The 27,608-nt window shown below is 37.1% G+C and overlaps 2 protein-coding genes and 1 pseudogene across 2 annotated transcripts in view; 2 read left to right on the plus strand and 1 right to left on the minus strand.

The window, feature by feature from the left end:
- Positions 1 to 7,644: 7,644 nt before the first annotated feature.
- LOC107151664 lies at positions 7,645 to 8,359 on the minus strand (annotated as a pseudogene).
- A 7,505-nt stretch (positions 8,360 to 15,864) lies between these two features.
- LOC107151764 (protocadherin alpha-1-like) lies at positions 15,865 to 18,414 on the plus strand. The gene is given in 2 exon segments (XM_015497190.2): positions 15,865 to 18,344; positions 18,346 to 18,414. Coding segments are annotated over 2 exon segments (2,334 nt in total). The 5' UTR covers positions 15,865 to 16,079.
- Positions 18,415 to 24,084: 5,670 nt separating this feature from the next.
- Positions 24,085 to 27,608, plus strand: part of LOC107135510 (protocadherin alpha-2-like) — a 7,436-nt gene continuing 3,912 nt past the window's right edge. Inside the window, 2 exon segments of the mRNA XM_015477414.2 lie at positions 24,085 to 26,679; positions 26,681 to 26,822. Of these exon segments, the coding sequence (XP_015332900.1) occupies positions 24,779 to 26,679; positions 26,681 to 26,822 (2,043 nt within the window). The 5' untranslated portion in view covers positions 24,085 to 24,778.

Genomic DNA, 27,608 nt, shown 5'->3' on the forward strand with positions numbered 1-27,608 from the left:
ACAAAACAGAGTAAGGCATTATCCTAAAATTATAGCCATCTAATTGGTATCGATAACAATTTAATTTCATTCATAACTCCTCCTACAAAGCTTTACTTAACCTTTATATCATTGATGTTATATATTATATCTTTTTTTTAATATTAGAGATTGAGCCAAGGCCTTTCACATGGTAGGTTAGCACTGAGCTGCATCTCCAGCCCTTTTTATTTTTATTTTGTTATAGGGTCCTACTGTTGCCCAGGCTGGCCTTGACTTTTTGATCCTCCTACCTCAACTTCCCAAGTAGTTGGGATTACAAGTGTGTGCTATCATACCTGGATACACATTATATCTTTATTCATTGTGTGTCCAATAACATATATTTATAATTATTTTATGTATTTGTACCTTGAAGACTATAGAATACAAAAAGTGGGTTTACAAACCAAAATTACAATAATATTTGCATTTATATATGTCTATGTTATTATCTTTCCTGGAAATTCTTATACCTTCATTCAGATTGGGGTTATTGTGCAACATTCTTTTATTTAAACTGAAGCACTTCTTGTACAGCAAGTTTAATGGGAATGAATTCGCCCATCTCTTATTTATCTTGGAATGTCTTAACTCTCATTCATTTTTGAATGACAGTTTTGCTGGATATGGAATTATTTTTATAAGTTTTTTTCAATATTTTAAATATATCATACCATAGCCATATGGCTTCCAATATTTTTTCAAATTTATGGTAATTTTTTTATTCTAAAATAACTCATCATGGTCAATGTACTTTATTCAAGATATCCTACTAGGCCAGAAAAGAAAACAATAACTTCCTTTGGAAACACAAACAACCCAGACAAGAATCCAGGAGCCATGTGAGATTAGAAGGTCTCCAGGAAGGGAACGTAAAATGTAGATGCAACTGGCTAAATGTATAGGAAGATCAGTAAAAATAAAACAGAAACAAAGAAGGAAAAGAAGTAATATTAAACATAATGAAAGGTCGAAGAGCACTAAGAAGCCTCAAAATTTCTTCAAGGGAGACTGCTGTTTCTAGGTCTAGAGGGCAGGAAGATAAAACCACTAGACAATGAGACTACCACAGTGAGGGGTTACCTTGTCTCAGGATTCCAGAACTTCCAAGGAAACCCAAGCAAGCACAATAGGAAGGCTGCATTCCTGGAGGTTCAGAGACAGATAACAATAGCAGAAAGGCCATTGCTGTGCTGGGATGATACTTACTGGGCAAGTGAATTCTTAACATGCCTGAGAAAGGGAGAGGGGGGTAAGACATGCGTCATGGCTTTAAAAATTTTCCAGGGATTGATGTTGATTGGCATTTGACCCAGAGTACTGCCCATGGGCAAGGGTACAGCCTGAGTATGGGTAGAAAAAACAGCATCCTGCTCTCCCCCAGTTAAGCTTCTGTGAATCCTCCAATCCAATGCCTACCTCCAACTTTACCAGTAATCCCAAGAAGGTGAAATGTCTTAGGGACAGGATGTGTTGCTCTCTCAATAGTCTCCTGATTCTCAAAGTTGAAGGACAAGGAGTATTTGAAGTTCTGAAGTCTCTGTTTCTTTCCTTGCATTCAGCTAATATTTTGACAGAATTTCTTGAATTCCAAGAATGGAAATAGACAAAAACAAATAAAAAAGTGAGGGTTGGGAAGGGGAGAGAGAGAGAGAGAAAACAGCTACCTCTCCCAGTTTTAGCAGATTGTATCTGTGATATCATATTTCTTTACCATAGATAGGCTTGTTCTAAACCTAGGGACCAATCAAAAGTGAAACCTAAAATCTTCTCAGTACTTTTGTATAGGTATTAATATGGATCTCTAAATTCCACATTATATGTAGCTGATTTAGAATGTCCTGATTTGTGTAAAAAGCCTCACTGCAACTTATCTTATGGGTGTTAGGTGGTCTTTTTAATGTCTCCATATGTTAGAGTCTGTAAACAAGTCAAAATAACACCTGGCATTTTGCCAGGGGAATGTTAAAGTTCGTAAACAAGTCTGGATGGTGCCTGGCAAAATGTCAGAGGGAGTGGTTTGAGAAGTAACAAAACCGAGCCATTAGGTGTAGAGATTCCTGTTTGGTTGACTGATGTATCTAGTTTATGCTAATTAGATAAGCTGTGTGGAATGTATAAATACTGTTCCTGTCCTGCAATAAACGGCTCCTACTCCTGCTGTATCAACGTACACAAGTTATTCGTCACCCCCTGGTTATTTTGCCCAGCCAGCCGGGCTGCGGCATCCATACATAATCTCTTGCTTCAGTAGTCTCTTGGTTTTTAATCAACCTGTAGCTTCCAAGAGCATTTCCTATCAATTTGTCCACCTATATTTCTAGTTAACAAACAATAAACACCTTGTGTTAGTACTTCTGATGTTTCCTAGAAGAGGCAAATTTTAAAAATTTGCAAATAAGTTTTTCTGTTCTTTCTGGTTCAAGGGAGAGAACTGGAAATTTGGATGCCACCTATTCAAGACCAAGTTTGATGCTGTACTAAGGAGTGGTTGGGGAAAGGACAAATTAAAATACCACAAAACTTTCTCACCAATTTGTTTCTTTTTATATTTTTATTAATTAAATTTATTTGAGCTAGTACATAAAAAATTAAAATATGCACACTAATGGGGTGGTATTATGTGACGTTTTGATACATGTAAACATTTCACAATGTTTAAATCTTGTTGCACATACTTTATCACCTCAAACATTTATAATGTCTTTATCGTGAAAACATTCAGGATGAATTATTCTTGATTAGGCATTTGCCTGGTTTCTGAAAACATTTATTTTCCAGAGTTGCTGTGAGTTTAGTTCAGACTGCTTCTGTGGTTTTTATGTTTCCATTGTGGAATGAGTTTGGATAGTTCTAGTCCGCTATTTTGTTGACACAACTCCTGATTTTATAATTGAAATTGTATTTGAGATAATTGTAGGTTCACATGCAGATATAATGAATAATTATCCCACATATCCTTGACCCAATTTCCCTCATATAACACTTTGCCAATCCATAATACAAGATCACATTCAGTATATTGATTGTATCAAGATACAGGGCATTTCCATCACCACAAGGATCTTTCATATTGCTCTTTTATACCTTCACAAGTCTACTCAGGTCCACATCCCCTCCCAGACCCATCTCTTTCTTAACCTCTACAACCACTAATTATTTGTTTATTTCTAAAATGTTACAATTTTAAGAATGATGTATAAATTGAATAATACAATATGTGACCTTTTGGGATCAAGTGTATTTTTTTCATTTAGCATATTTATTTGGAAATTCTCCCAGGTTGTTTCATTTATCAATACTTTATTCCGATTTATCACTGAATAGAATTCCATAATATGAATGTTCCATAGTTAAGTTTTATCATTTACTCATTGAAAGATTTCTGGGATGTTTCCAGTTTGGGGATATTATGAATAAAGCTTCTTTTATTTTTTTAATATGTGTGTAAAGATTTTGTGTGAATGTAAGCTTTAGTTTCTTGGAATAAATGCCCAAGGATGCTATTACTGGATTATACATCAGGTGTATCTGTAGTTCTCCCCAACTTTTTTTTTTGGTACTGGGGATTGAACTCAGGGACACTCCACCACCGAGCCACACCCCCAGCCCTATTTTTGTACTTTATTTAGAGACAGGGATTCACTGAGTTGCTCAGTACCTCACTTTTGCTGAGGCTGGCTTTGAACTCAGGATCCTCCTGCCTCAGCCTCAAAAGCAGCTGGAATTACAACCTGAAGTTGTACATTTTTAAAGAAAATGTGATACTGTTTTATAGAGTGGCTTTGGTATTTTACATCCTTCCCAGCAATATTTGAGTAATCTAATTTCTCTGAAATTTTGATAGTTGAATGTGATATCTCATTGTAGTTTTCATTTGCATCCTCAGCAGCTACTAGCATTGAGAATACTTTCATGTGTTTCTTTGTCATCTGCACATTTTCCTAAGCTGTCATTGCTTTTTTACTGCTGAGGGTTTTTTTCAGTACTAGGGATCGAACACAGGAATTTCACCACTGAGCTACATGCCCAGACCTTTTTTATTTTCTATTTTTTATTTTGAGCAGGATCTTTCTAAGTTTGTGAGCATGTCCTCAAACTTGAGATTCTCCTCCCTCAGACTCCCAAGTAGCTGAAATTACAGGTGTGTGTCATTGTGCCCACTTGTGTGTATAAGACAGAACATTCAATCCTTCACTTTTGGAATCTGGCTTATTTCACTTATCATGGTGTTCTCCAGTTGCATCCATTTACCAGCAAATGTCATAACTTCATTCGTATTTATGACTGAGTAAAACTCCATTGTGCAAATAAAATACATTTTCTTTGTCCTTTGATTTATTGGTGGACACTTGGACAGGTTCCATAACTTGGCTATTTTGAAATGTGCTGTTATAAACATTGATGTGCCTGTATTGCCACGATATATGGATTTTTAATTATTTGGGATAAATACTGAGGAGTAGAATAGCTGAGTTACATGGTGGTTCTACTCCTAGTCTTTTGAGAAATCTACACAATTATTTCTAGAGTAGTTGTACTCATTTTCAGTCCCACCAAGAATGTATGATAGTATCCTTTTCCCCACGCCCTTACCAGCATTTATTATCACTTGTATTCTTGACAATTGGCATTCTAACTGGCATGAGATAAAATCTCAATGTAGTTTTGATTTGCATTTCCCTGATTACTCAAGATATTAAATGTTTTTTTTATATTTGTTGACCATTTGTGTTTCTTCTTTTGAGAAATGTTTAATTCTTCTTCCCATTTATTGATTGGTTTTATTTTTTAGTGTTGAATATTTTGAGTTCTTTAAATATCTTGATATTAATTCCCTGTTAGAGGACTGCATGGACCTATTTTTATATTAATGTGTCATGTTTATCTACATGTCTACTCATCTGCCAAATAGCACATAGTCTTGAATACCAAAGTTATATAATAAAATTACAAAATAGAGTAAACTGATTATTCTTACTTTTTGTTTTTCTAAAATTGCTTTAGATACTCTAGTTCCTTTGTTATTCCACAAAAATTTTAAAATAATCACATCTACATCTATATAATATCTTGCTGGCATTTTGACAAGGATTATTTTAAATCAACATATCAATTCAGGGAAACCTGATGTCTATTTGTGACATGTTGAATTTTCCAATTCATGAATATAGTATATTTGTCTGTTTATTTGGATTTTTTTAAATTTTTCTTTCATTAACATTGTTTAATTTTCAGAATAAAACTCCTGTACATTTTTTGTTACATTTATTCCTAAGCATTATTTTTGTTTTGTCAATAGTATTGCATTTTTAATTTTTTGGGGGGTGGGCGGAACTGGGCTTTACAAATGCAAGGCACACACTTTGCCACTGAACTACATCCCAGGTCTGCATTTTTAATTTTGATATCTATCATTGTATTGTTAGTATGAGAGAAATTATTTATTTTTGTATGTTCATCTTGCTTTCTGTGACCTTGAAAAATTCACTTATTCTAGAAGATTTTTTCCCATTCTTGGTATTTAAAATATATTATATATTAATATATATTTTATATGTAATTGTATTATTTATAAATGGGGATATCTTTCTTTCTGCCTTATATTTCCTTTCATGTATTATTGCATAGAGTAGAATTTCCAACAGTAAAATGAGTAAGAGTGGGGAGAACAGATATTTTTGCTTTGTTGCTGGTCTTAGTATTCAGTTTTTCACAATTATTATATTGTCCACAGATTTTTCATACATGCTTTTTATTAGGTTGAGGAAGGTCTCCTCTATTGGTATTTTTTCTAAAAAATTTTAAGACAACTTGGTATTGCATTTTGTGAAATGTTCTTTTCTGCACTGATTAATGTAATCATATGACTTTTCTTCTGTTGCCCATGGTATGGCGAATTATGATGATTTATTTTCAAATATTGAACCACCATTGCATACCTAGAATAAAAAGTCCCATTTGGTTATGGTGTATAATTCTTAGAACTCTTACTTTTAAATCTGTGTTTATGAGAGGTATTCATTTGTATTTTTTTTCCTTTTTTAAATACTGGATTTACCTATTTTGTGTTATAGTGATACTAGCCTCATAGCATGAATGGAGAAGTGTTACCCCCTTTTATATTTTCTAGGGAGAATTTGTGGAATTTATATTAAATTTTCTTAACATGTTTAATAAAATTTCAGTGAAACCATTTGAGCCTAGAGATTTCTTTTTCAGGAATTGTTAAATCATGAGTTCACATTTTTAGTTATGGGGTTTCTCAAATTATATACTTCATATTGGGTGAGTATGGAGGTTTTTGTTTTCAAAAGAATCAGTCCATCTCACCTAAGTTGTCAGATTTACATGTACAGCATTTCTTTCCTATAGATATCTTCAGGGTTCGAAGTGATGCTCCCTGTTTCATTAATGATAATGCTGAACCATGTCTTCTCTTAATTTTTCTTTGGGAGTCTTGCTAAATATGTTAATTTTACTGATTTTTTCAAAGAACTGTCTTTTCACTTATTTGTTTTTTGTTGTTGTTGTTTTAAATTTTATTGATTTCTGAACTCTTCCTTTTGTGTATTTGCCTTTGGTTTGTTTCACTCTTCTACTTCTAGCCTTTTTTTAAAAAGTTTTTTTTCATTGTAGACACAATACCTTTATTTTATTAATTTATATTTGTGTGGTGCTGAGGATTGAACCCAGTGCCTCACATATACCAGGCAAGTTCTCTCCCACTGAGCCACAACCCCAGCCCCATTTCCAGACTCTTAATTTGAGAATTTCTCTCTTACCAAAGATATTTATTTATTGCTTGCTATGGTGTCCATGTCCCCCCAAACCAATGTAATTTGTCATTGTGACAGTACTGAGTGGAATTTTAAGAGAGGATTAGGTCAAGAGCTTCTGATTTGCATGAATAAATTACTGCTGTTATCACAGGAATAGGTTAGTTATTTTATTTTATGTAGTGGGTTTCTGACAAAAATATAAAGTTCAGTTCTTCCTATCTCTGTTTCATATGATCACTTTCCCTTCCAACTTATGCTTTGGGATGACAGAGCATGAAGGCTCTCACCATTTATTGCCATTCCCTTGAACTTCTCAGCCTCTAGTACCATGAAATGAGCAAACTTCTATTGTCTATAAATTACTCAGATTGTTGTATTCAGTTATAGCAACAGAAAATGGACCGAGACAGCACTATAAATTTCCCTTTCTGCAATGATTTAGCTTTGTTCCACAGTTTTTGCTATGTTGTGTTTTAAAAAATCTATAACCAGTTCAATGTTTTTCTTTTCTTTCTTTCTTTTTAAAAATAGTTTAATGTATTTTAATAGCAAACTTACAGGAACAACACAGAAGACAGAAGACTACTTGCATGTAGGACAACTCAGAAAAATATAGTGAATGGATGGAATCTACTGTATGATAAAAATGCTACAAACAACATTTAGTTGCTGTCAATAAGAAATCTGCTTGTTTAAAAAGTCCAAATGCTGGCATTTTCCAGAAAAATTTAACAGTTGTTTTATAATTATTATAAAGTTGAACTGCTGAAATTTGTTCACTGAAACATTTTGACTTGCATTTATACTAAAAATTTACACACAAATGAAAGGGAAAAAACGGCCAATGCTTGATTTCTGTCTCCTACTTTTCCACTCACAATTATATACTTAGGTAACTTTTGACCCCATGGAAAAAAATATCTAACGTTCAGAACTACCAATAACAGGAAAAAGAGGAAAACCCCCTTTTTTGAGAATGAAATGTTTTCCCATCATAGTGAATTTTTAAGCATGTTTTCCATGTATGAATTGTGCTAGTTGGATGTCTTTTGGCATAATTGTTACATGTTTGGCATGGATAGCACATAGGTTGGTGTCTTCAAAAAGGCCAACCAGATAGGCCTCACTTGCCTCCTGCAAAGCACCTATAGTGGTGCTCTAGAATTGCAGACCTGTTTTGAAGTTCTGAGCAATCTCTTTCACCAGCAACTGGAAGGTAAGTTTGCAAATCAGAAGCTCAATGGACTTCTGATAACATCTAATTTCATGGAATGCCACCGTATCAGGCCTGTAAAGATCAGGTTTCTTCACCCCTGCAGTAGAGGGCATACTCTGTGAGTGGCTTTTGTAGCAGTTGTTTCCTGGGTGTTTTACCTCTGGTTGATTTGTGGGCAGTCTGCTTTTTATGAGCCATGGTAGAAAGACTTCTTCACTTATCCCCCTTCTCCTTTGGCTGGAGTTCGGCAATCTAGAGATGGGACTGGCGTTAGAGAGCAATGGCTGCTAGGCGAGGCAGCTGTGAACACAACTGAAAGATGTCTCTCTCTCTCTCTCTTTTTTTTTTTTTGAGCAGTCCTAATACATGAATTATTTTAAAAGTATGCTCTTTAGCTTTCAAGTGTTTAGAGATTTTTCTTTTATCTTTCAGTTAGTGGTTTCTAATTTGATTCCATGTGATCACAGAATACACTCTGATTTCAAGTTTTTTGAGTTTATTAAGTTTTGTTTTATGATCTTGGGTATGATATATTTTGGAAACAACTCCATGGCACTTGAAAGAATGTATACTTTTTTGTTGTTGTTGTTGTGTGGTTCTATAAATGTCCACTTGCTGCTATTGGATGAAGGTGTTGCTGAGTTTTTCTCTATCCTTGTTGATTTTCTCTTAGTTGTTCTATCAGTTGTTGAGAGAGGAGTGTTGAAATATTCAATTTTAATTATGGATTTGTTTATTTCTCCTTTCAGTTCTATCATGTTTGCCTCATATATTTTCCATCTCTGTTGTTTAACAATATGCATTTAGGATAGCTACATCTTCTTGGAGTGATTTATTATCATTTATAATTTCCCCCATCTTTAGTAATTTTCTTTGCTCCAAACTCTTATGTGATAGATACTCCTGCTTTTCTTCAATAGTTGTGTGATGTATCTTTTTATTTCAACTTTCTTATATTGTTAATTTCAAGTGAGATTCTTATATATAGCAGATAACTTGGTCATATTTACTTTCTCAATCATTATTTGGTATATTTTACATTATTCACATTTCATGTAATTACTGACACATATTGGCTTAAGTATGTTATTTTATTTTTCTTTTGTTTTCTTTGTTCTTTTTATTATTTCATTTCTGTTTTCTTTTTCCTGCCTTTATGTAGGTTTCTTGAACATATATTAGAATCCCATTTTTATTTACTGACAGTATTTTTTGTGTTACCTCTTTGCATAGCTTTTTATTGGTTGCTGTAGATATTACATTATGTACACATCAGTCTACTGGTGACTATAAACTTTTGTTATAGTCCATGAGGTTCTGTTCATTTTATCTTCTTTTAGTCTATTTTCTCATTTTACCAGTTAAAATAAAATTTAGAATATATAACTTCTTTACTCTTCTACCCTTTAGTTTTTTTTTTGAGAGAGAGAGAGAGAGAGAGAGAGAGAGAGAGAGAGAGAGAATTTTTTAATATTTATTTTTCAGTTTTCGGTGGACACAACATCTTCATTTTACGTGGTGCTGAGGATTGAACCCAGCGCCCCACGCATGCCAGGCCAGCGAGTTACCGCTTGAGCCACATCCCTAGCCCAACCCTTTAGTTTTTATAATTTTTGTAAATGCTTTCTCTACTTTTCATTTAAAATCACAGGCAACAGTGTTTGTAATTTTTTGCTTCAACTACTAAATAATTTTTAAATCTGAAGAAGAGAAAATATTATTTTACTTACCTACATTTCTGCTTACTGTGTTCTTTCTTCCTTCTCTATCTCCCAAGATCTTTTATCATTTCTCTTCTCTTTAGGGAGTGATTCTTTTTTTAGTGATTCTTTTAAGGTAGGTCTGCTGGTGACAAATTGTCTTGATTTTCCTTCATATGAAAATTTTCTATTTACCCTTCATCTGTTACTCATACTGAGTCTAGGATTCTGACTTGACAGTGATTTTCACTTATTACTTTTAAAATATTGTGACACTTCTTTCTGGCTTTCATACTTTCTCATGGGAAATTCACTTAACTAGAATTGTTCTTCCTATGGGTAGGTAAGGTGTCCTCTCTACTGCTGTTCTCAAGATTTTTTCTTTGTGTTTTATTTTCAGAAGTTTGCTTATCATGTGTCTTCTTTACGTTTATCGTCTTTGGAGTTTACTCACCTTCCTAAGTTGTTTACCAAATGTGGAGAATATGTTTCTCATTCCTGAGTACTCTATCATCCTCTTCCTCTTTCTTCTCTCCTTCCATGACAATAATGACTAGATCTTTCATTATAGTCCATGAGGTTCTGTTCATTTAATCTTCTTTTAATTAATTTCCTCTCTATTGTTCAGATTGGGTCGTTTCTATTTTTCTATATTTTATTTTATTTTATTTTTTTTTAAATATTTATTTATTTTTTTAGTTCTCGGCGGACACAACATCTTTGTTTGTATGTGGTGCTGAGGATCGAACCCGGGCCGCACGCATGACAGGCGAGCGCGCTACCACTTGAGCCACAGCCCCAGCCCTTTCTATATTTTAGCTTACTCATTTTCTTTTCTTTTACTATTCCATTTTTCTACTGAGATTTCATTTTGGTTATTGTATTGTTTCTATTATAAAATTTGCATTTAGTTTTTTAATCATCTGTTTCTTTGCTGAGACTTTCTAGTTCATTGCTGAGGCTTTCTATTGCAATGGCGAATATACTTAAAACAAATAAATAGGAAATTAGGTTAATGAAAGTTGCAGAAATCTTTTTCATAGAACTCTAATTCTCTGGCATCTATTCAGTTGTCCTCATCTTATTCAGTTGTCCATGCGGGTATGTTCCCAAACCCCCAGTTCATTCTTGAAATCCTAGACAGTACAGGACCCTATATGTATTTTTTTCTAATACATACACAGCTATGTTTAAGTTTAAATTTAAGTTAGGCACAGTAAGAGATTAACAAAAACGAATAATAAGATAAAATTGTAACAATATACTGTAATAAAAGTCATGTGAATGTAGTCCATTTCTCTCTTTTACTATTCTTAGATCTTACAACCTCAGTATACAAATTTTTTATAACATCAAGAACTTTCTTGTATTCACTGAAAGGAATCAACTTATTGCTTTCCTTTGGAATATATGAATGGCTAGCAACATAACTCTTGCACTTCATTATTTTTTTTGTCCACACTGAGGATTGAACCCAGGGCCTTGTGCATGCTAAGCAAGGGTTCTACCACTGAACTACAACACCAGCCCATACATTAAAATACTTTGAGCACTCAAATGTTGACAGTGTTGTCTAAATCTATTTTTTGTCATTAAGCAGTAATCATTTTTATTGTGTGCTTTCTTTAAATACTATACATACATTAATTCAGCACTTAGAACAACCCTATATGGGAGAGCTACTCTTATCTTCATTTTATGGGGGAAGAAACTGAGGCATAGAAAGCTTAAGTATTTTTCCCATGGTCATACAGGTAATAACTGACAGTGCCAGAATAAACCCAGGCATTTTGGCTTCAGGGCCAATACTCAAACCAGAATATTATACCTGCACTTAGCTGATGTCTACTATGCATTCTGCACTTTTTTAAAACAAAAAATGACCACAACTTACTGTCTGAAATCCATGAGCAACAGAACAATGGAGCAATTTATTTAAAATTCTGAACAAATTAAAAGAAATTGTTAATCAAGAATTGTCATCAAGGAAAAAATATATATTTAAAAACGTAAAAATGAAAACAAAAACATTTTTAGTAAAACAAACACTGTGTGAATTTAGCACCAGCAGTTCTTCACTATAAGAACTATTCAGACAGAAGAAAAAAATGATACTAGATGAAAGCATGGGTCTATGTAAAGAATTAAATAGCACAGAAAATATATGTAGACAAACAAAATGTATTTTTTATTAAAAAGAATTCTTTAGCCAGGGTGCTGTGGCACATGCCTGTGATCCCAGCTAGTTGGGAGACTGAGGCAGAAGAACTGCAAGTTTGAGGCCAGATGGGCATCTTATCAAGTCCCTGCTCAAAATAAAATTTTAAAAAGGGACTGGGTGTGTAACTCAGTGGCAGATCTCTTGCCTAATATGCATGAAGCTCTGGATTTAATATCCAGTAAAATGCCCCCCAACCAATTCCCAAGCAATAACCAAACATTTACAGCAAAAAATATGATAGCTATGAGATTTATAACATTTAGAGGCAAGATGTAATGAAACAATAACACAAAAATACTAGCAGGAAGGAAGGGAAGGATGCTGTTTTGAGGTTCTTATATTTGATGTCACCTGATATATATAGTTTTTGGAGATGCATATTGTAAACCTGACAGCTATCACTGAAAGAGTAAAACAGAGTTATAGTTAACAATCCAACAGGGCAAAGGTGTTAGTTTACTATTGTTGCTGCAACACATATTATTCACCTACCATACTCCATCCTAATCCCCAGTGATTTATACCCATCCTTTAAACAAAATATTTACCTTATCCCCATGTTGTGAAAAATCCCGCATTATAACGTTAGTACGAGCCCTCCAAATCTCATCTAGGTTTTATCAGCTCAAAAGTCCCAAATTTCATGATCAAAACCCCCTAGATTGGTATGGTGAGCCTTTGGGTACAATGCTAATTTTATTGATACTGGCAAGGAGCAGCGGCAAACGCCTATAATCCCAACTACGTAGGAGGCTGATCGGGAGGATTGCCTGTTCAACTTTGTCATCCCGTTTCAAAAATTTAAAGAAAATTTAAAAATTTAAAAACAGGCCTGAGGATGTGGCCCAGTGACAGAATGGTGGCCCTGGGTTCAATCCCCAGCAGTGCAAAAATCAACCAAACAACAACAAAAAAAATTTTAGGAAGTTTCCAAATTCTAAACTTCCTTCATTTTCGGAATAAGGGTATTTATGTATCTTATATTGCCATACATTTTGTAGTAAGGTGTTTTTCATCGAACTACTATTGAAACACACAAACTGATATTTCTTTAAAATTTTTTTAGTTGTTGATTAGACCTTTATTTATTTACTTTATTTATTCATATGTGGTGCTGAGAACCCAACCCAGTGCCTCACACGTGCCAGGCAAGTGCGCTACCGCGGAGCCCCAGCCCACAACCTAATTTTTTTAAAGCCCCATTTTTTTTCTTTCATACTTTAAACAAAGATTTTGATTTCCTACGATGAAGACATAATGGATTAAATAATCCTTATTCATGTTAATATTCTTTAATATTCCACTCCCTGGCCCACCTGGGGTGCCATTGAGTGCAGAGCTCAGGACGCAGGTGGACGCTACTGCTCTCTCAGCACTGGGCAGCCGATTATCCACGTCTCTTATCACGTGACCAGGGCGCCCGGAGTGTCCACGTGACCTGACAAAATCCAGACTTCTGCGCCTAGACTCCTCCGGAGTAGCTAGTAAGTATTCCAGGCCTGCGATTCCAAGACCGAAGGCAGTCTTGAGGTCCTAGCGCCCACCAGCGTTGCTAGGTAGTGGATAAAGAGCGTGGCAAGAATGTCTCAGCTCTGGCTTCCTTTCACGCCCCATGTCTTTTTCCAGTCTTCTGGCTTCTGTGTCCAGAGCTAGATTCTTTTATCCTTTGTGACGTCTGATGATATTCCTGCATCTTATCTCAGGGCTACTCTTCTTCCTTCGAGAAATCCCTTCTACCCTTCTCATCAAGACCCAAAGCGAACCCTGTTTCCTAAACCAAATAGGACCACTTATCTCTCACTCTTATCACCATCAGCCCAGAGTCCTGGAACATTTCTGGCCTGGACTATTGCCGCAACCTCGACTCCTTTGCTATCCCCTACTCCACTCCCCACCCAGTAATTAAAGCACCCTTAAAGAATGGTTCATGGGTCCTCTGCCACAAAATTGCTGATGGCTTCTTGTTGCTCTGGAATGACAAACTCTGGTAAGTGCCTTACCTCCTCTTATAGCTCATTTCTCAAAGGCCCCGGGATCTTCTTGCCTTGGAGCACAACAGTTGACACAATGCAAACAGTCCATTTTAAATCCAGACACTACCAACCACCACTTCTACATTTTCCAGAATTCCTTTAAACTTTGTATGCCTCAATTTCCTCATTTGCAAAATAAGAATCATCAGTGTTACCCACCTCCTGGGACTCTTGAGAGAATTAAAGGAAAGAATTCAAGACCACCACTCAACCTTATTAGAGTAGGGGTATTGGATCATAAAACTTTTCCTCAAGAAAGCTCTTCCTCCATCTAAATGAGAAGAAGTCTCTTTATCCTATTTTTAAAATGTGTTGTGTTCTGTAATTACTTTTGAAATATTTATGCATTTTATGGGTGAAGTCTTCAGAATCAAGGCCATGCTTATCTTGCTCCCTGATGAGACTGACAACAAGCAGATGTTTGTTGCACACATAAATATGCAGCCTCTGTTCCTCCAGTGGTATAGCTATAATGTGGACTTCCAAGGACAGGGGGTAGGTTTGGCGAGCAGGTGGGACACAACTGCCCTCATAGTCTGTTATCAATTTCCATTAAAGTGCATTAAACCATCAATATGCCAGAAATTCTAACATTGGTGGAAAGAACAAAGGGAGGGATTACTGTTCAGGTCACCTGCAGGGCATGTTTCCTCTGACTAGGTTGGCCAGACTTGGGGAAACAGAGTAGTGACTAAGTGTGATGGACCTAAGACTGCTATGTTGCTCAAATTGGCTTCAAACCTGAATCTACTTGCCTCAGCTGTTTGAGAAGCTGGGATTATAGGCATATGCCACCTTGACTGGCCAAAGTTTATTCTTTTAAAAAAATAACTAGTGAGTTTATTCTGACCACATTTTTTAGTCAAATTTTGATGTAATTGTGAGATTCTGATTATGAATTGCACTGAAGGTAAAAAGAGGTTTATTAATAGGTTATTCTCAGATTATTTCTTCTGAAAACTTAATCATTGCACTAGATTTACATTTTTCATTTTGATTGTGAACTGTTATGAGATTTTTCAGTTTGTGTACCGGATAGCAATTCAATATTCTTATTATTTTTGTTGAAATGTGATAATGTTTGATAATGTTTGATTTAGCTATGACTAAAATTTTGATGTTAGAATAAAGATCCAATTGATATTAATTCAATTTGGAATAATGACTTTTTGAAGTCAAAGTTAGAAGTTCAAAACTTAGGTCATTATGTTATATAACAAGCAATAGGGGATATCCCTAAATATCTTCATTAAAGCATTTAAAGTATCAAAAAATGATGACTTTTTTTCAACACTGAGGAAATTTTAAATGTATTTCAGAAATCTTTCTAAAAGTGTCATATGTAAGTCTTGAAAACCATATATTTATAAATACATATAAGTATAAATTTATCACTTAAATAAATAAGCTGTGTTTCTAGAATAAAGTGAACTTTAGTGGTCAAAGTGCATTGTTTTAAAACTTCGGTATACATTTACTTATTTAATAATAAAACTATGTGAGCTGCTAAATCATTTTAAATACAATGATGTAATGAGTGGCAAAGCATATCCCAAATGTTCTCAAATTCAATCGTAATATGTTTGTGAAAATAACTAAAGGAAAATACTGAACTAATTTCAAAGGAAATTAGAAAATGTCCTAAATCTTAAAAAAAAAATTTTTTTTTTTTTAGTTGTAGATGGTTGCAACACCTTTATTTATTTTTATGTGGTTTGGAGGATTGAACCCAAGGTCCCACACATGCTAAACAAGTGCTCTACCACTGAGCTACAACCCCAGCCCCTTTCCTGGATCTTTAAAGGACTTAAATTGAAAATAATCTTATTGCGTAAATCTCAAATGAATATAGAGACTGTACTTTGAAAAAAATCAATGAATGGATGGAAAATTCACATTAGCCACATGATGTCGCTGTATACCACAAAGTCTAGTCGATAGAAATAAGGTACCCATCACTAAAAGCTTTTAAAGGAGGAAGCTTCATTTTGTCAGCATCGGAGAGAAGACAAAAACGATAAGGAGATACATGATTGAAAATATGAAATAAAAAAGTAAGATTGTTTAGTAAGGTGAGAACAGAAGGAAAGCGGTAGTGTTTTTGCAATGCTGTTTTTCAGGCGAGGAGGCCTGGGATACTTGCTACTGCTTCTCTTGCTTCTCTCGGTCTGGGAGACCCCGAGCAGTCAGCTCCATTACTCGGTCCCTGAAGAGGCAAAACACGGCACCTTCGTGGGCCGCATCGCCCAGGACCTGGGGCTGGAGCTGGAGGAGCTAGTGCCGCGCCTGTTTCGGGTGGCGTCCAAGGGCCGCGGGGATCTTCTGGAGGTAAATCTGCAGAATGGCATTTTGTTTGTGAATTCTCGGATCGACCGCGAGGAGCTGTGCGGGCGGAGCGCGGAGTGTAGCATCCACCTGGAGGTGATCGTGGACAGACCGCTGCAGGTTTTCCATGTGGAGGTGGAGGTGAAAGATATTAATGATAATCCACCGGTTTTCAGAAGCAAAGAACAAAGGATATTTATTCCTGAAAATAGACAGTTGGATTCTCGCTTTCCGATAGAGGGCGCTGATGATGCAGACATTGGTGCCAACGCTCTTCTAACTTATACCCTCAGCCACAGTGATTACTTCTCCTTGGACATACAGGCAAGTGATGAACTGAGCAAATCTCTTTCACTTGAATTGAGGAAATCTTTGGACAGAGAAGAAACACCAGAACTTCATTTATTATTGACTGCCACTGACGGGGGTAAACCAGAACTGGAAGGTACAGTTCAGCTGCTGATCACTGTGCTCGACGTTAATGATAATGCCCCACTGTTTGAGCAAACTATATACAGAGTCCATTTATTAGAAACAACAGCAAATGGAACATCAGTGACCACATTAAATGTATCTGACGCTGATGAAGGTGTAAATGGGGAAGTTGTCTTTTCTTTTGGCAGTGATGTTTCTCCTAACATTCAAGAAAAATTCAAAATTGATTCTATTTTAGGAGAAATTAGAGTAATTGGTAATCTGGATTATGAAGAGACAAAATACTATGAAATCCAGGTAAAGGCAGTTGATAAAGGAAGTCCTTCCATGTCAAATCACTGCAAAGTTTTGGTGAAAGTGCTGGATGTAAATGATAATGCCCCAGAACTGGCAATCACTTCACTATCTTTGCCCATCCGAGAGGATGCTCCACTTAACACGGCCATTGCTCTGATTAGTGTGTCAGATCGTGACTCAGGTGCCAACGGACAGGTGACTTGCTCCCTCACACCCCATGTCCCCTTCAAGCTAGTGTCCACTTTCAAGAATTACTATTCTTTGGTACTGAACGGAGCCCTGGACCGTGAGACCATATCTGACTATAAACTGGTGGTGACCGCCAGGGATGGGGGCTCACCTTCACTGTGGGCCACCTCCAGCGTGTCAGTGGAGGTGGCAGACGTGAATGACAATGCGCCAGTGTTCCCGCAGCCCGAATACACAGTGTTTGTGAAGGAGAACAACCCCCCAGGCTGCCATATCTTCACGGTGTCCGCAAGGGACGCGGATGCTCAGGAGAACGCGCTAGTATCCTACTCTCTGGTAGAGCGGCGGGTGGGTGAGCGTGCACTGTCGAGCTACGTGTCAGTGCACGCGGAGAGCGGCAAGGTATATGCGCTGCAGCCCCTGGACCATGAGGAGCTTGAGCTGCTGCAGTTTCAGGTGAGCGCGCACGACGCTGGTGTGCCGCCCCTGGGCAGCAACGTGACGCTGCAGGTGTTCGTGCTGGATGAGAACGACAACATGCCAACACTCCTGGCACCTGGGGTGGGTGGCGCCGGAGGCACTGTGAATGAACTGGTGCATTGGTCAGTGGGCGCTGGTCATGTAGTGACCAAGGTGCGCGCGGTGGATGCTGACTCTGGCTATAATGCGTGGCTTTCTTATGAGCTGCAACTGGTGGCAGGTAGTGAGCGCAGCCCGTTCCGCGTGGGTCTATATACTGGCGAGATCAGCACAACGCGTGCCCTGGATGAGGCAGATTCTCCGCGCCAGCGCCTACTGGTTCTGGTGAAAGACCATGGTGAGCCGGCACTGACTGCCACAGCCACAGTGCTCTTATCCCTGGTAGAGAGTGGCCAGGCTCCAAAGGCCTCATCACGGGCATCGGTCACTACTGCTGGCCCTGGAGTGACCCTGGTGGATGTGAATGTGTACCTGATCATAGCCATCTGTGCAGTATCCAGCCTATTGGTTCTCACGCTGCTGCTGTATACTGCATTTAGGTGCTCTGCAGCACCCACGGAGGATGTGTGTGTGCCTGGGAAGCCTACACTGGTGTGCTCTAGCGCAGTGGGGAGCTGGTCTTACTCCCAGCAGAGACAACAAAGAGTGTGCTCTGGAGAGGGCCCGCCCAAGACTGACCTCATGGCGTTCAGCCCCAGTCTGTCCCCAGGTTTGAACACATCAAACAGAAATGAACATCCAGAAGCAAATTCAGATCTTTCCGGTAATGTAAGTCAAACTTTTAAGCTTTGCCTTAAATTTTTTTTAATTAGATCTAACTTATCTAATGAGCTTTTCAAATGTCACTTTAAAAATATGTTCACGGTGTTCATTGACATTGAAACAAACCTTACCATTTAATGTAGATGCTCTATTAAATGTAGATATGTGTTGAATAGAACCAGGAAACAAAAGCTCTAGGGGCAAACTATCATATACATTGATTTAAATGGTGGCATACTTTTAAAAATACTCCAACACTAAGTAGTGTTTGTGATATTTAACAGTATGTCAATGGGGTCGTATACAGTGATATTTTCAAATTTACTTATTGTCTTATGTCCCCTAGTGAAATGTCAAAACTCTTTACAGTTAATTGCAGGCCAATTATAGAAACCATCTGCCATCTCTTCATGTTGCTAAATTTCAAAGTGGGCAATAAACAGAATACTTTTAAGCCCATGAAATTTAAAATATATTTATTAGGTGATACTTTAAATTTGCAACTAAAAATTTACAATCACTTCATTGTCACTATGAGCAATTTCTTGTTGCCATTAATCTTGACTTCCCTGTGTCTAGAAGGCTTAATATTACATGAATTTGTTATTTAAAAGATCCAGTTAGGAAACACAGCACACCTCCCATTTACTTGCTAATGTTCTAAACCCTTAATTTTTACCTCATTTAATTGTTCCAATGATTTTGCAAGGTGAAGCTTTATAGTTGAAGTGCTGAGGCTCAGCAGAACCGTATTCAGCATACTTACTAGATTTTCTTTAAATTTCCCGATGATACACAAAAACTTGTTTGCTCTAATACATTCCATTGCCTTTTATAAAACATGTAAGGTAGCTTACAAAGGAAGAAATTTGCAAAAGCAAATTTTAATAATTCTGCTAAAAGTCAATGTATAAAGATCAAGACAGAGGAGTGAGTGATTTTTCAAAAATCAAGCAGAGACAGAGTGCAAATTTTTACACCATCTTCCTGGAAGTGTGCGGCAGTCTGGCTGGGCACAAATCACGAGCCACTGAAGCAGGAACAAACTTTATTTTTAAACTGCAGGAAAACACTTCACACAGCTCCTGGGGAATCCTCCCAAACGCCACGAGGCTTCTCCAGGAACCCCCAGCCGGAAATATCCCTCCCGGAAATCCCTCCTCCTGCACTTCCCCAACCAATGGGAACTCTCGGGGAATCCCCGGAAATCCCCATGAGAACTCCAAAATAGTGAGAGAACTCAAAAGTTGCCGCAGAGGCGGATAGTAATGCCTTGCCTGTCAATCAATACTGTTGGCAAAATGCCAGGGGCCATACAGACTTGGCCGTGGCTCTCAGCAGAAGTGAATACAGAAATATAAAAAAAAATAATTAAAAAAGTACTCTATACTCATTTTTCAGAAGGGAAAAATATTTTCTTCCTGCTATACAATCAAGGAAGATTTGATTATTGATCATTATGTTGATCAATATATTTGTGCACTGTAATGGACAGTATGTTTTATAGCAGTTTTGCAAAATCACTTGATATATATTGGATATAGACTTCATTGAATTTACTAGTCTTTGAGCCCCAAGCAAAATGTTATGTTTTGTTTTCTATGTTTAATTATGGTTACATGAGTACCAAATAAAAATATCTTTGTTTACCAAATGTTCAAAGAAACATACAAAAATGTCCCATATAAGTTTCCTTATGAAAATATTCTAAGAGAAATTAATATAATTTGCTAGTTAAACTTTCACAAATTTGAGCTGGTACAGACCCATTGCTTAGAGAATTGTAAGAATTAAAATGAAAGCATGTTTCTTTATCTTTCCAAATACTAACTATCATACCTAGTCTTTTGTTAATCATCAGCAAAAAATAATAATAATTTAGGGTCCTGATGTCAAGAAAACATCCCATTTATTCTATATATGAGATAAATTTTTCAGGATTATCAAATTGGAAAAGATAGAGTTGGAAATCACAAAATAAAATTTCTTCCCAACTCATGCTATGTCCCCCTAACTACGTTTGTTAACAGTATTAATGACCAGGCTTTGGATTAACTCTATGGACATTCAATATTTAATTATTATTGATTCAACAACCACATATTGAAAGCTAGCACAAACTAAGCCCCATTATAGAATCCTAGAGATGCAGCAATGGTGAAATAAGGTAGCAAGGTCCCTGGCTTCAAGGGGACAATATTCCAACCTATTTAAAATAACAATTGGGCTATAAAACATCTTGGATTTGATGTAATATTGCTTTGCAGTTTTCTTTGTCAAACCAAGGTGTCCATAGAAAAGGATCTCATTCTATTTGTGACTTTAAAAGATAAGCAATAAGTCTGAGCATTTTAAGTAAGCTTCTTTAGGAAAAAAGGCAGACTAAGACATTTTCTTTTAATAAAATATTGCTCAGAAAACTGTGTGTAGGGCTAGGGGTGTAGCTCAGTGGTAGAGCTTGCTTAGCATTCAGGAGACCATGGGTTCAGTCACCAGCACTAGAAAGAGAAAGTGGTGTGTAATTATCCTTGCTAAAATACAGCAGAAAATATCAACTAGTTGGAAAATGCCATGAAAGGGGCAATTAAATTGATTGAATGATTAAGAGGGATAGAATGAACTATGGTTTGAGGCCAAAATGAAAATCATACGTGGTATGTAAAGAATAAAGATATATTTTTTTCATTACACCAGAAAAACTGGGGCTAGTTGTTGACATTTAAAACTACAGTTTCACAACTCATTAAAGAATTTATATAGTTTGAAAAAGCAATTATCTCACAGCACTTAAATGAGAGATTAACCATAAGATTATTAATGGAACTGAGCATCTTTTGATAATACCAGTAGCCTTTTAACGGCCTAATGGCATTCATTATATACCTTCACACAAATGCATTGGAACCACCCTCAAAAACAAAGTTTTAGATTAGTACATTATAGATCTAAGAACAGATAATTCCTTCTGTATTATAATGATTGTTGTAAAGATTAAATGTTTTCTGGGTTGGTTGAAGGCATTAACTTGGAGGTGAATCTCAAATATTAATCACTATTAAATCAAAAGACATGGGTCACTCCTAAACAAAATATATTAATTCATCTCCTATTCTTCATAAGATGAATCAGTTGCTTTATTTTCCTACTTTTCCATCTGGTCTTTCCTATGATTCATTTGTTACAATTTACTATTTTAGTATTAAGAAGAGCATAGAATAATACAGATTTATGGAAATTTGTTCTTTAGTGCTTATTTCACAATATGTTTACAATTTAAATTAGACAATCATTTAGGAAATGTACTGATGATTTAAAAGTGGTCATATTCTTAAAAGTTGATATTATGAAGACTGAGAGCTTATTAGCAGATTATAATCATTGTTATATAATATAATTAATTTTGGTTAATCTTTAGTATCAAGGGCACTGCTTATTGTCTATCTGAAAAAAACTCGGCAAGGGTGATTGTGCTGTGCATATTGGGAAACACTGTATTATTATCATCTTTCTGTGGAGTCTACAACTTTCAAATGAGCCAATGGGAACAAAATATCACTGATTTCAGTAAAATCTTGATAAAATATGAATTTTTAATTTGAGATTATTTGACTTCAAAAATTAGTTTTGGTTTCATGATTATGATTTTAAGAATGGTAATTTATTTTCAAGCCACCTTGGTATGCTGATACCAATGCAACTTATTTTTTTTAAAGATTGATGTGATTTTTTTTATACGTTTATTTTATTTATTTATTTTTATTTGGTGCTGAGGATCGAACCCAGCGCCTCTCACATGCTAGGCAAGTGCTCTACTGCTGAGCCATAGCCTCAGCCCCCCAATGCAACTTAATTTTTAGAAAAATATTTTTTACACTTCCTGAAATAAAAGGCAGAAAACTTGAGAAGATTTTATTTGTGTATGCTCCTTCTCTTAAAAATTATCATTCTGAACATTAGAATTGCAGTTCTATATTCTAATATAATAATAAATAATTAGAAAAGTGAAGTATCAGCCGAGGCATCTGAGACTGCTATTCAGTAAAATATACAAATAGGCGAGAATGAGAAATAGTTGTTTACTTTGGTAGCCACTATCAATATTTCTGTGCTCTTCCTTCTTTTTTTTATTTGTTGTTTTTAGGTATACATGACAGTAGGGTGTATATTGACATATCATACATACATGGGGTGCAAACCATTACAATTTTGATCCTTGTGGTTCCTGTTCTCCTCCTACTGAGAACACTGGAAGATTTCACTTCTCTATTGCCTTAATGTAGTATGGTTGTGTGATTTTCTTTGGCCAATGAAATGCAAGTACATGTCTCTTTCAAACAGTTATGTAATGGCCAGTGCAAGACTCTCTTCTCCTATTTTTTTCCTGTTGAAGCAATTACAGAAGCACAGGTTGACATTGATATTGAGATGCCATAAGAAACCTGGGATGCTAAGCCAACATATGGAGAAAAGCTGTCATAGGAGTCTTCTATAACTACAGATAACTTTGCAGGAGCATGAAATAAAATTTAAGAATTTATTTGAGACTAAAAAATGAAACATTGAATGCACAACAATATATTAATTTGTGTTTCTGCCATTAAATTACTGTGAAAAGGATACATTTTAATACATTTAATAATTAACAACAGGTAATACAAGTGATAGAACATTATTATTGACATTTTAATCAATGCAGCTGACCATTAGGCAGATTACATAATGGCTTTTATGGAAAAAGTTTTCATTATGATTTCTTTTTTTATGATTTCTTTTTCTTATGTATAAAATGTAGAAGAAAATAGCAAAGTGAAATTTAAAATGGCATAGGAATACCTTCTTTTTTCTTGCTCATTATCCATTTTCCCTTCTTTTTTCTTCTGGGTCTTTGTAGTACTTTTGTGAAAGATCGGTTTGAAGGTTTATCAAGAGTGAATGCTCAGGCTCATAAATATTATGGAACTTGGTTTGTTTTGGTAGGTGCAAAGAGTACAGTTTCACTAGTGTGTATTGTATTAGTTTCCTTGGGTTGCTGTAACAAATTACCACATATTGGTGACTTGAAACTAGTGACTTAAAACCAGTAAAAAATGATCTGTTTTATATATAAGCCATTAAATGATGCTTTACTTTTTTCCTTAAGTCAGTTTATGTAGGATTCTTTGTGAGAGTATGATTAATATAAATGTTCACTTCCATAGACAGAGTTAAGTACTTTAAGATACTGGATTCTAGGAAAAAGTTAAAATAGGGTTCCAGCACCAGGAAAAGCTAGTTTTTCTTTAATTTTTTTTGCTTTCCTCTAGGAAAATCACCCTTTATTATGGATTTTGAACATTGTCACAACTCTTGATTCATTTTGTTTTCATCTCCATGTTATTTTATTGTTTTCACATTTTTCCATGTGAAGGGACCAGCTAAGAATTACTAAAAGATAGTTTCAAATAATTAACATTAAAAAGATTAATTGTATTGTTCTTGCATAAAATTCAAATGTAACAGAAAAAGAAGTATCCCTAAATTAATAATTCAAATGAGAAACAAATAAATTATTAATGTTCAAACATCTGTAAACAATTCAAAAATAAAAATTAAACCACAAAACAGCAGTATACAATTGAGTAAAATACCCTTTGATACATATGTGCTTCCTTTGAAGAAACAGTTAAAAATGGTAGTATGCCTAAAAGAATTGAAAGCAAGATATTCAAGAGAGTTTTGCACACCTGGGTTTGCAGCAGCACAATGTACAATAGTCAAGAGGTGTAAGTAATCTAAATGCCCAAGAATGGTTGAGTGAATATACAAAATATAGTACATACACACAATGGAATATCATTTAGCTTTAAAAGGCTACACATGGATGAACTTTCAAGACATTATGTAAGTCAAATAAGCCAGTCCCCCAAAGCAAATACTGTTTGATTTCACTTATAGGAAATATCTAATGTAGACAAACTTATAGAAACTGAGTAGTATGGTGGTTACCATGGTGGGGTAGTGGAAAATAGGAGTTTTCTAATTGGATACAGAGTTTCAGTTTTACAAGATGAAAAATTCACAACAATGTGAATATATTTAACTACTGAACTACAACACTTAAACGTTGTTACAATGGTAAAAGTAGAAACTATGTTTCAGCCACATGATGTCGCTGTCTACCACAGAGTATTCTCTAAGAAGAAAAATACCTAGAGCCCCTTTGTTACTCCAGATAAACGGAACATTAACAGAAGCAGCAGGACTTGATCAGAGATTAGAATATTTAAAAATTTGCAGAACATGATCCTTTAATTTGACCAACTCACTGAGGATTAGTAATGGTGTCCTCTCTGCGAAGGGGTCGAGAGGTCTGGCAGTGTCCTCTGCTCTCCCTTCTGCTATTGGCAGCCTGGGAGGTGGGGAGCGGCCAGCTCCACTACTCGGTCTCCGAGGAGGCAAAGCACGGCACTTTCGTGGGCCGCATCGCCCAGGATTTGGGACTGGAGCTGGCAGAACTGGTGCCTCGTCTGTTTCGGGTGGCGTCCAAGGACCGCGGGGACCTTCTGGAGGTAAATCAGCAGAATGGCGTCTTGTTTGTGAATTCTCGGATCGACCGGGAGGAGCTGTGCGGGCAGAGCGCAGAGTGTGGCATCCACCTGGAGGTGATCGTGGACAGACCGTTGCAGGTTTTTCATGTGGAAGTGGAGGTGAAGGACATTAATGACAACCCGCCGGTATTTTCAATAACAGTTAAGACTATCCGGTTTCCTGAATCTAGGCTGCTTGACTCAAGGTTTCCTTTAGAGGGAGCATCTGATGCAGACATTGGAGTAAATGCTCTTATCTCCTACAAACTCAGCTCTAGTGAGTTTTTCTTTCTAGACATCCAGACGAATGATGAATTAAGCCAATCCTTGTTTCTTGTGTTGAGAAAATCTCTGGACAGAGAGGAAACTGCTGAGATTAATTTGTTACTGGAAGCTACGGATGGGGGGAAACCTGAACTCACCGGCACTGTTCAAATACTTATTACGGTTTTAGATGTGAACGACAACGAACCGACTTTTGCTCAATCAGTTTACAAAGTGCAATTGTTAGAGAACACTACAAATGGAACTTTGGTGGTTAAATTAAATGCTTCTGATGCAGATGAAGGATCAAATGGTGAGATTGTGTATTCACTCAGTAGTGATATATCTTCCAGTGTACAGACAAAGTTCAAAATAGATAACAGCTCAGGGGAAGTCAGAACTAAGGGGAAATTAGATTATGAAGAAACAAAATTCTATGATATTCATGTCATTGCATCTGACAAAGGAACCCCATCAATGTCAGGACACTGTAAAATTTCAGTAAAACTTGTGGATATCAATGATAACACACCAGAAGTCTCAATAACATCACTCTCGCTTCCTATCCAAGAAAATGCTCCACTGGGCACCGTCATCGCCTTCATCACAGTGTCAGATCGGGACTCTGGTACCAATGGGCAGGTGACCTGCACGCTAATGGCCCATAGTCCCTTTAAATTGCTGTCTACTTTCAAGAATTACTATTCCTTGGTGCTGGACAGCGCCCTGGACCGAGAGACCATAGCTGATTATAAGCTGGTGGTGATTGCCAGGGACCGGGGCTCCCCTTCGCTGTGGGCCACAGCCAGCGTGTCCGTGGAGGTGGCAGACGTGAACGACAATGCACCAGTGTTCGCGCAGCCCGAGTACACGGTGTTTGTGAAGGAGAACAACCCGCCAGGCTGCCACATCTTCACAGTGTCGGCACAGGATGCAGATGCACAGGAGAACGCATTGGTGTCCTACTCTCTGGTGGAGCGTCGGGTGGGCGAACGTGCGCTGTCGAGCTACGTGTCAGTGCACGCAGAGAGCGGCAAGGTATATGCACTGCAACCTCTGGACCATGAGGAGCTTGAGCTGCTGCAGTTTCAGGTGAGCGCGCGCGACGCTGGTGTGCCACCCCTGGGCAGCAACGTGACTCTGCAGGTGTTCCTGCTGGATGAGAATGACAATGCTCCCAAACTGCTGACACCTGGGGTGGGTGGGACAGGGGGAGTGGCGAGTGAGCTGGTGCCATGGTCTGTGGGTGCAGGCCACGTTGTGGCTAAGGTACGCGCGGTGGATGCAGACTCTGGCTACAATGTGTGGTTGACCTACGAGCTGCAAGTGGCGGCGGACGGTTCCCGCAGCCCGTTCTGCGTGGGGCTGTATACAGGTGAGGTCAGCACCGCGCGCTCTGGACGAGTCGGATGCGCCACGCCAGCGACTGGTGGTGCTGGTGAAGGACCACGGCGAGCCGTCACTGACCGCCACAGCCACAGTGCTGTTGTCTCTGGTGGAGAGAGGCCAAACGCCAAAGGCCTCTTCAAGGGCATTTGCCGCAGTCCGGCTGCAGCAAAATAACTGGGGGGGGGTGACGAATAACTTGTGTACGTTGATACAGCAAGAGTGGAAGCCGTTTATTGCAGGACAGGAGCAGTATTTATACATTCCACACAGCTTATCTAATTAGCATAAACTAGATACATCAGTCAACCAATCAGGAATCTCTACACCTAATGGCTCGGTTTTGTTACTTCTCAAACCACTCCCTCTGACATTTTGCCAGGCACCATCCAGACTTGTTTACGAACTTTAACATTCCCCTGGCAAAATGCCAGGTGTTATTTTGACTTGTTTACAGACTCTAACATTTCCCCCTTTTGTTTAATTTAAATAATGACCATAGTGGTTTTTACAGAAACACCATAAATAACCTGCTACAAACAGAAAGGGAGGATACAAAATGCCACAATACCAAGCCACTTGATGGCTCCATGCAAGAAGCCCTTGGAAAAATTATATTAGCAATGACACCCTTAGCAAAGATACCGAGTTACAATTTGTTGTAGATTACAGTTTGTCGTCTCAGTCCAGGTAAAGCAGTGTCTCAATAGATTAACTCACAGTCCAGGTAAATCACAGTCCAGGTAAGTTCTGCAGGCAGCTAGCTTAAATCACAGTCCAAGTAAGTTCTGCAGGCAGCTAGCTTGATCCGAAGTCTCGTCTGTTTCTCAGCCAAAGTCTCGTCCGGTTTTCAGCAACACTGGAAATTCTTCCACCTTGGTCTTTACCGGCACTGGGACGAAGACAGGAACTCCGGATGGCTAAAGAAAAT

Source organism: Marmota marmota, unplaced genomic scaffold, assembly GCF_001458135.2.
Source record: "Marmota marmota marmota unplaced genomic scaffold, marMar, whole genome shotgun sequence".
In the NCBI taxonomy this organism is placed as follows: Eukaryota; Metazoa; Chordata; class Mammalia; order Rodentia; family Sciuridae; genus Marmota; species Marmota marmota.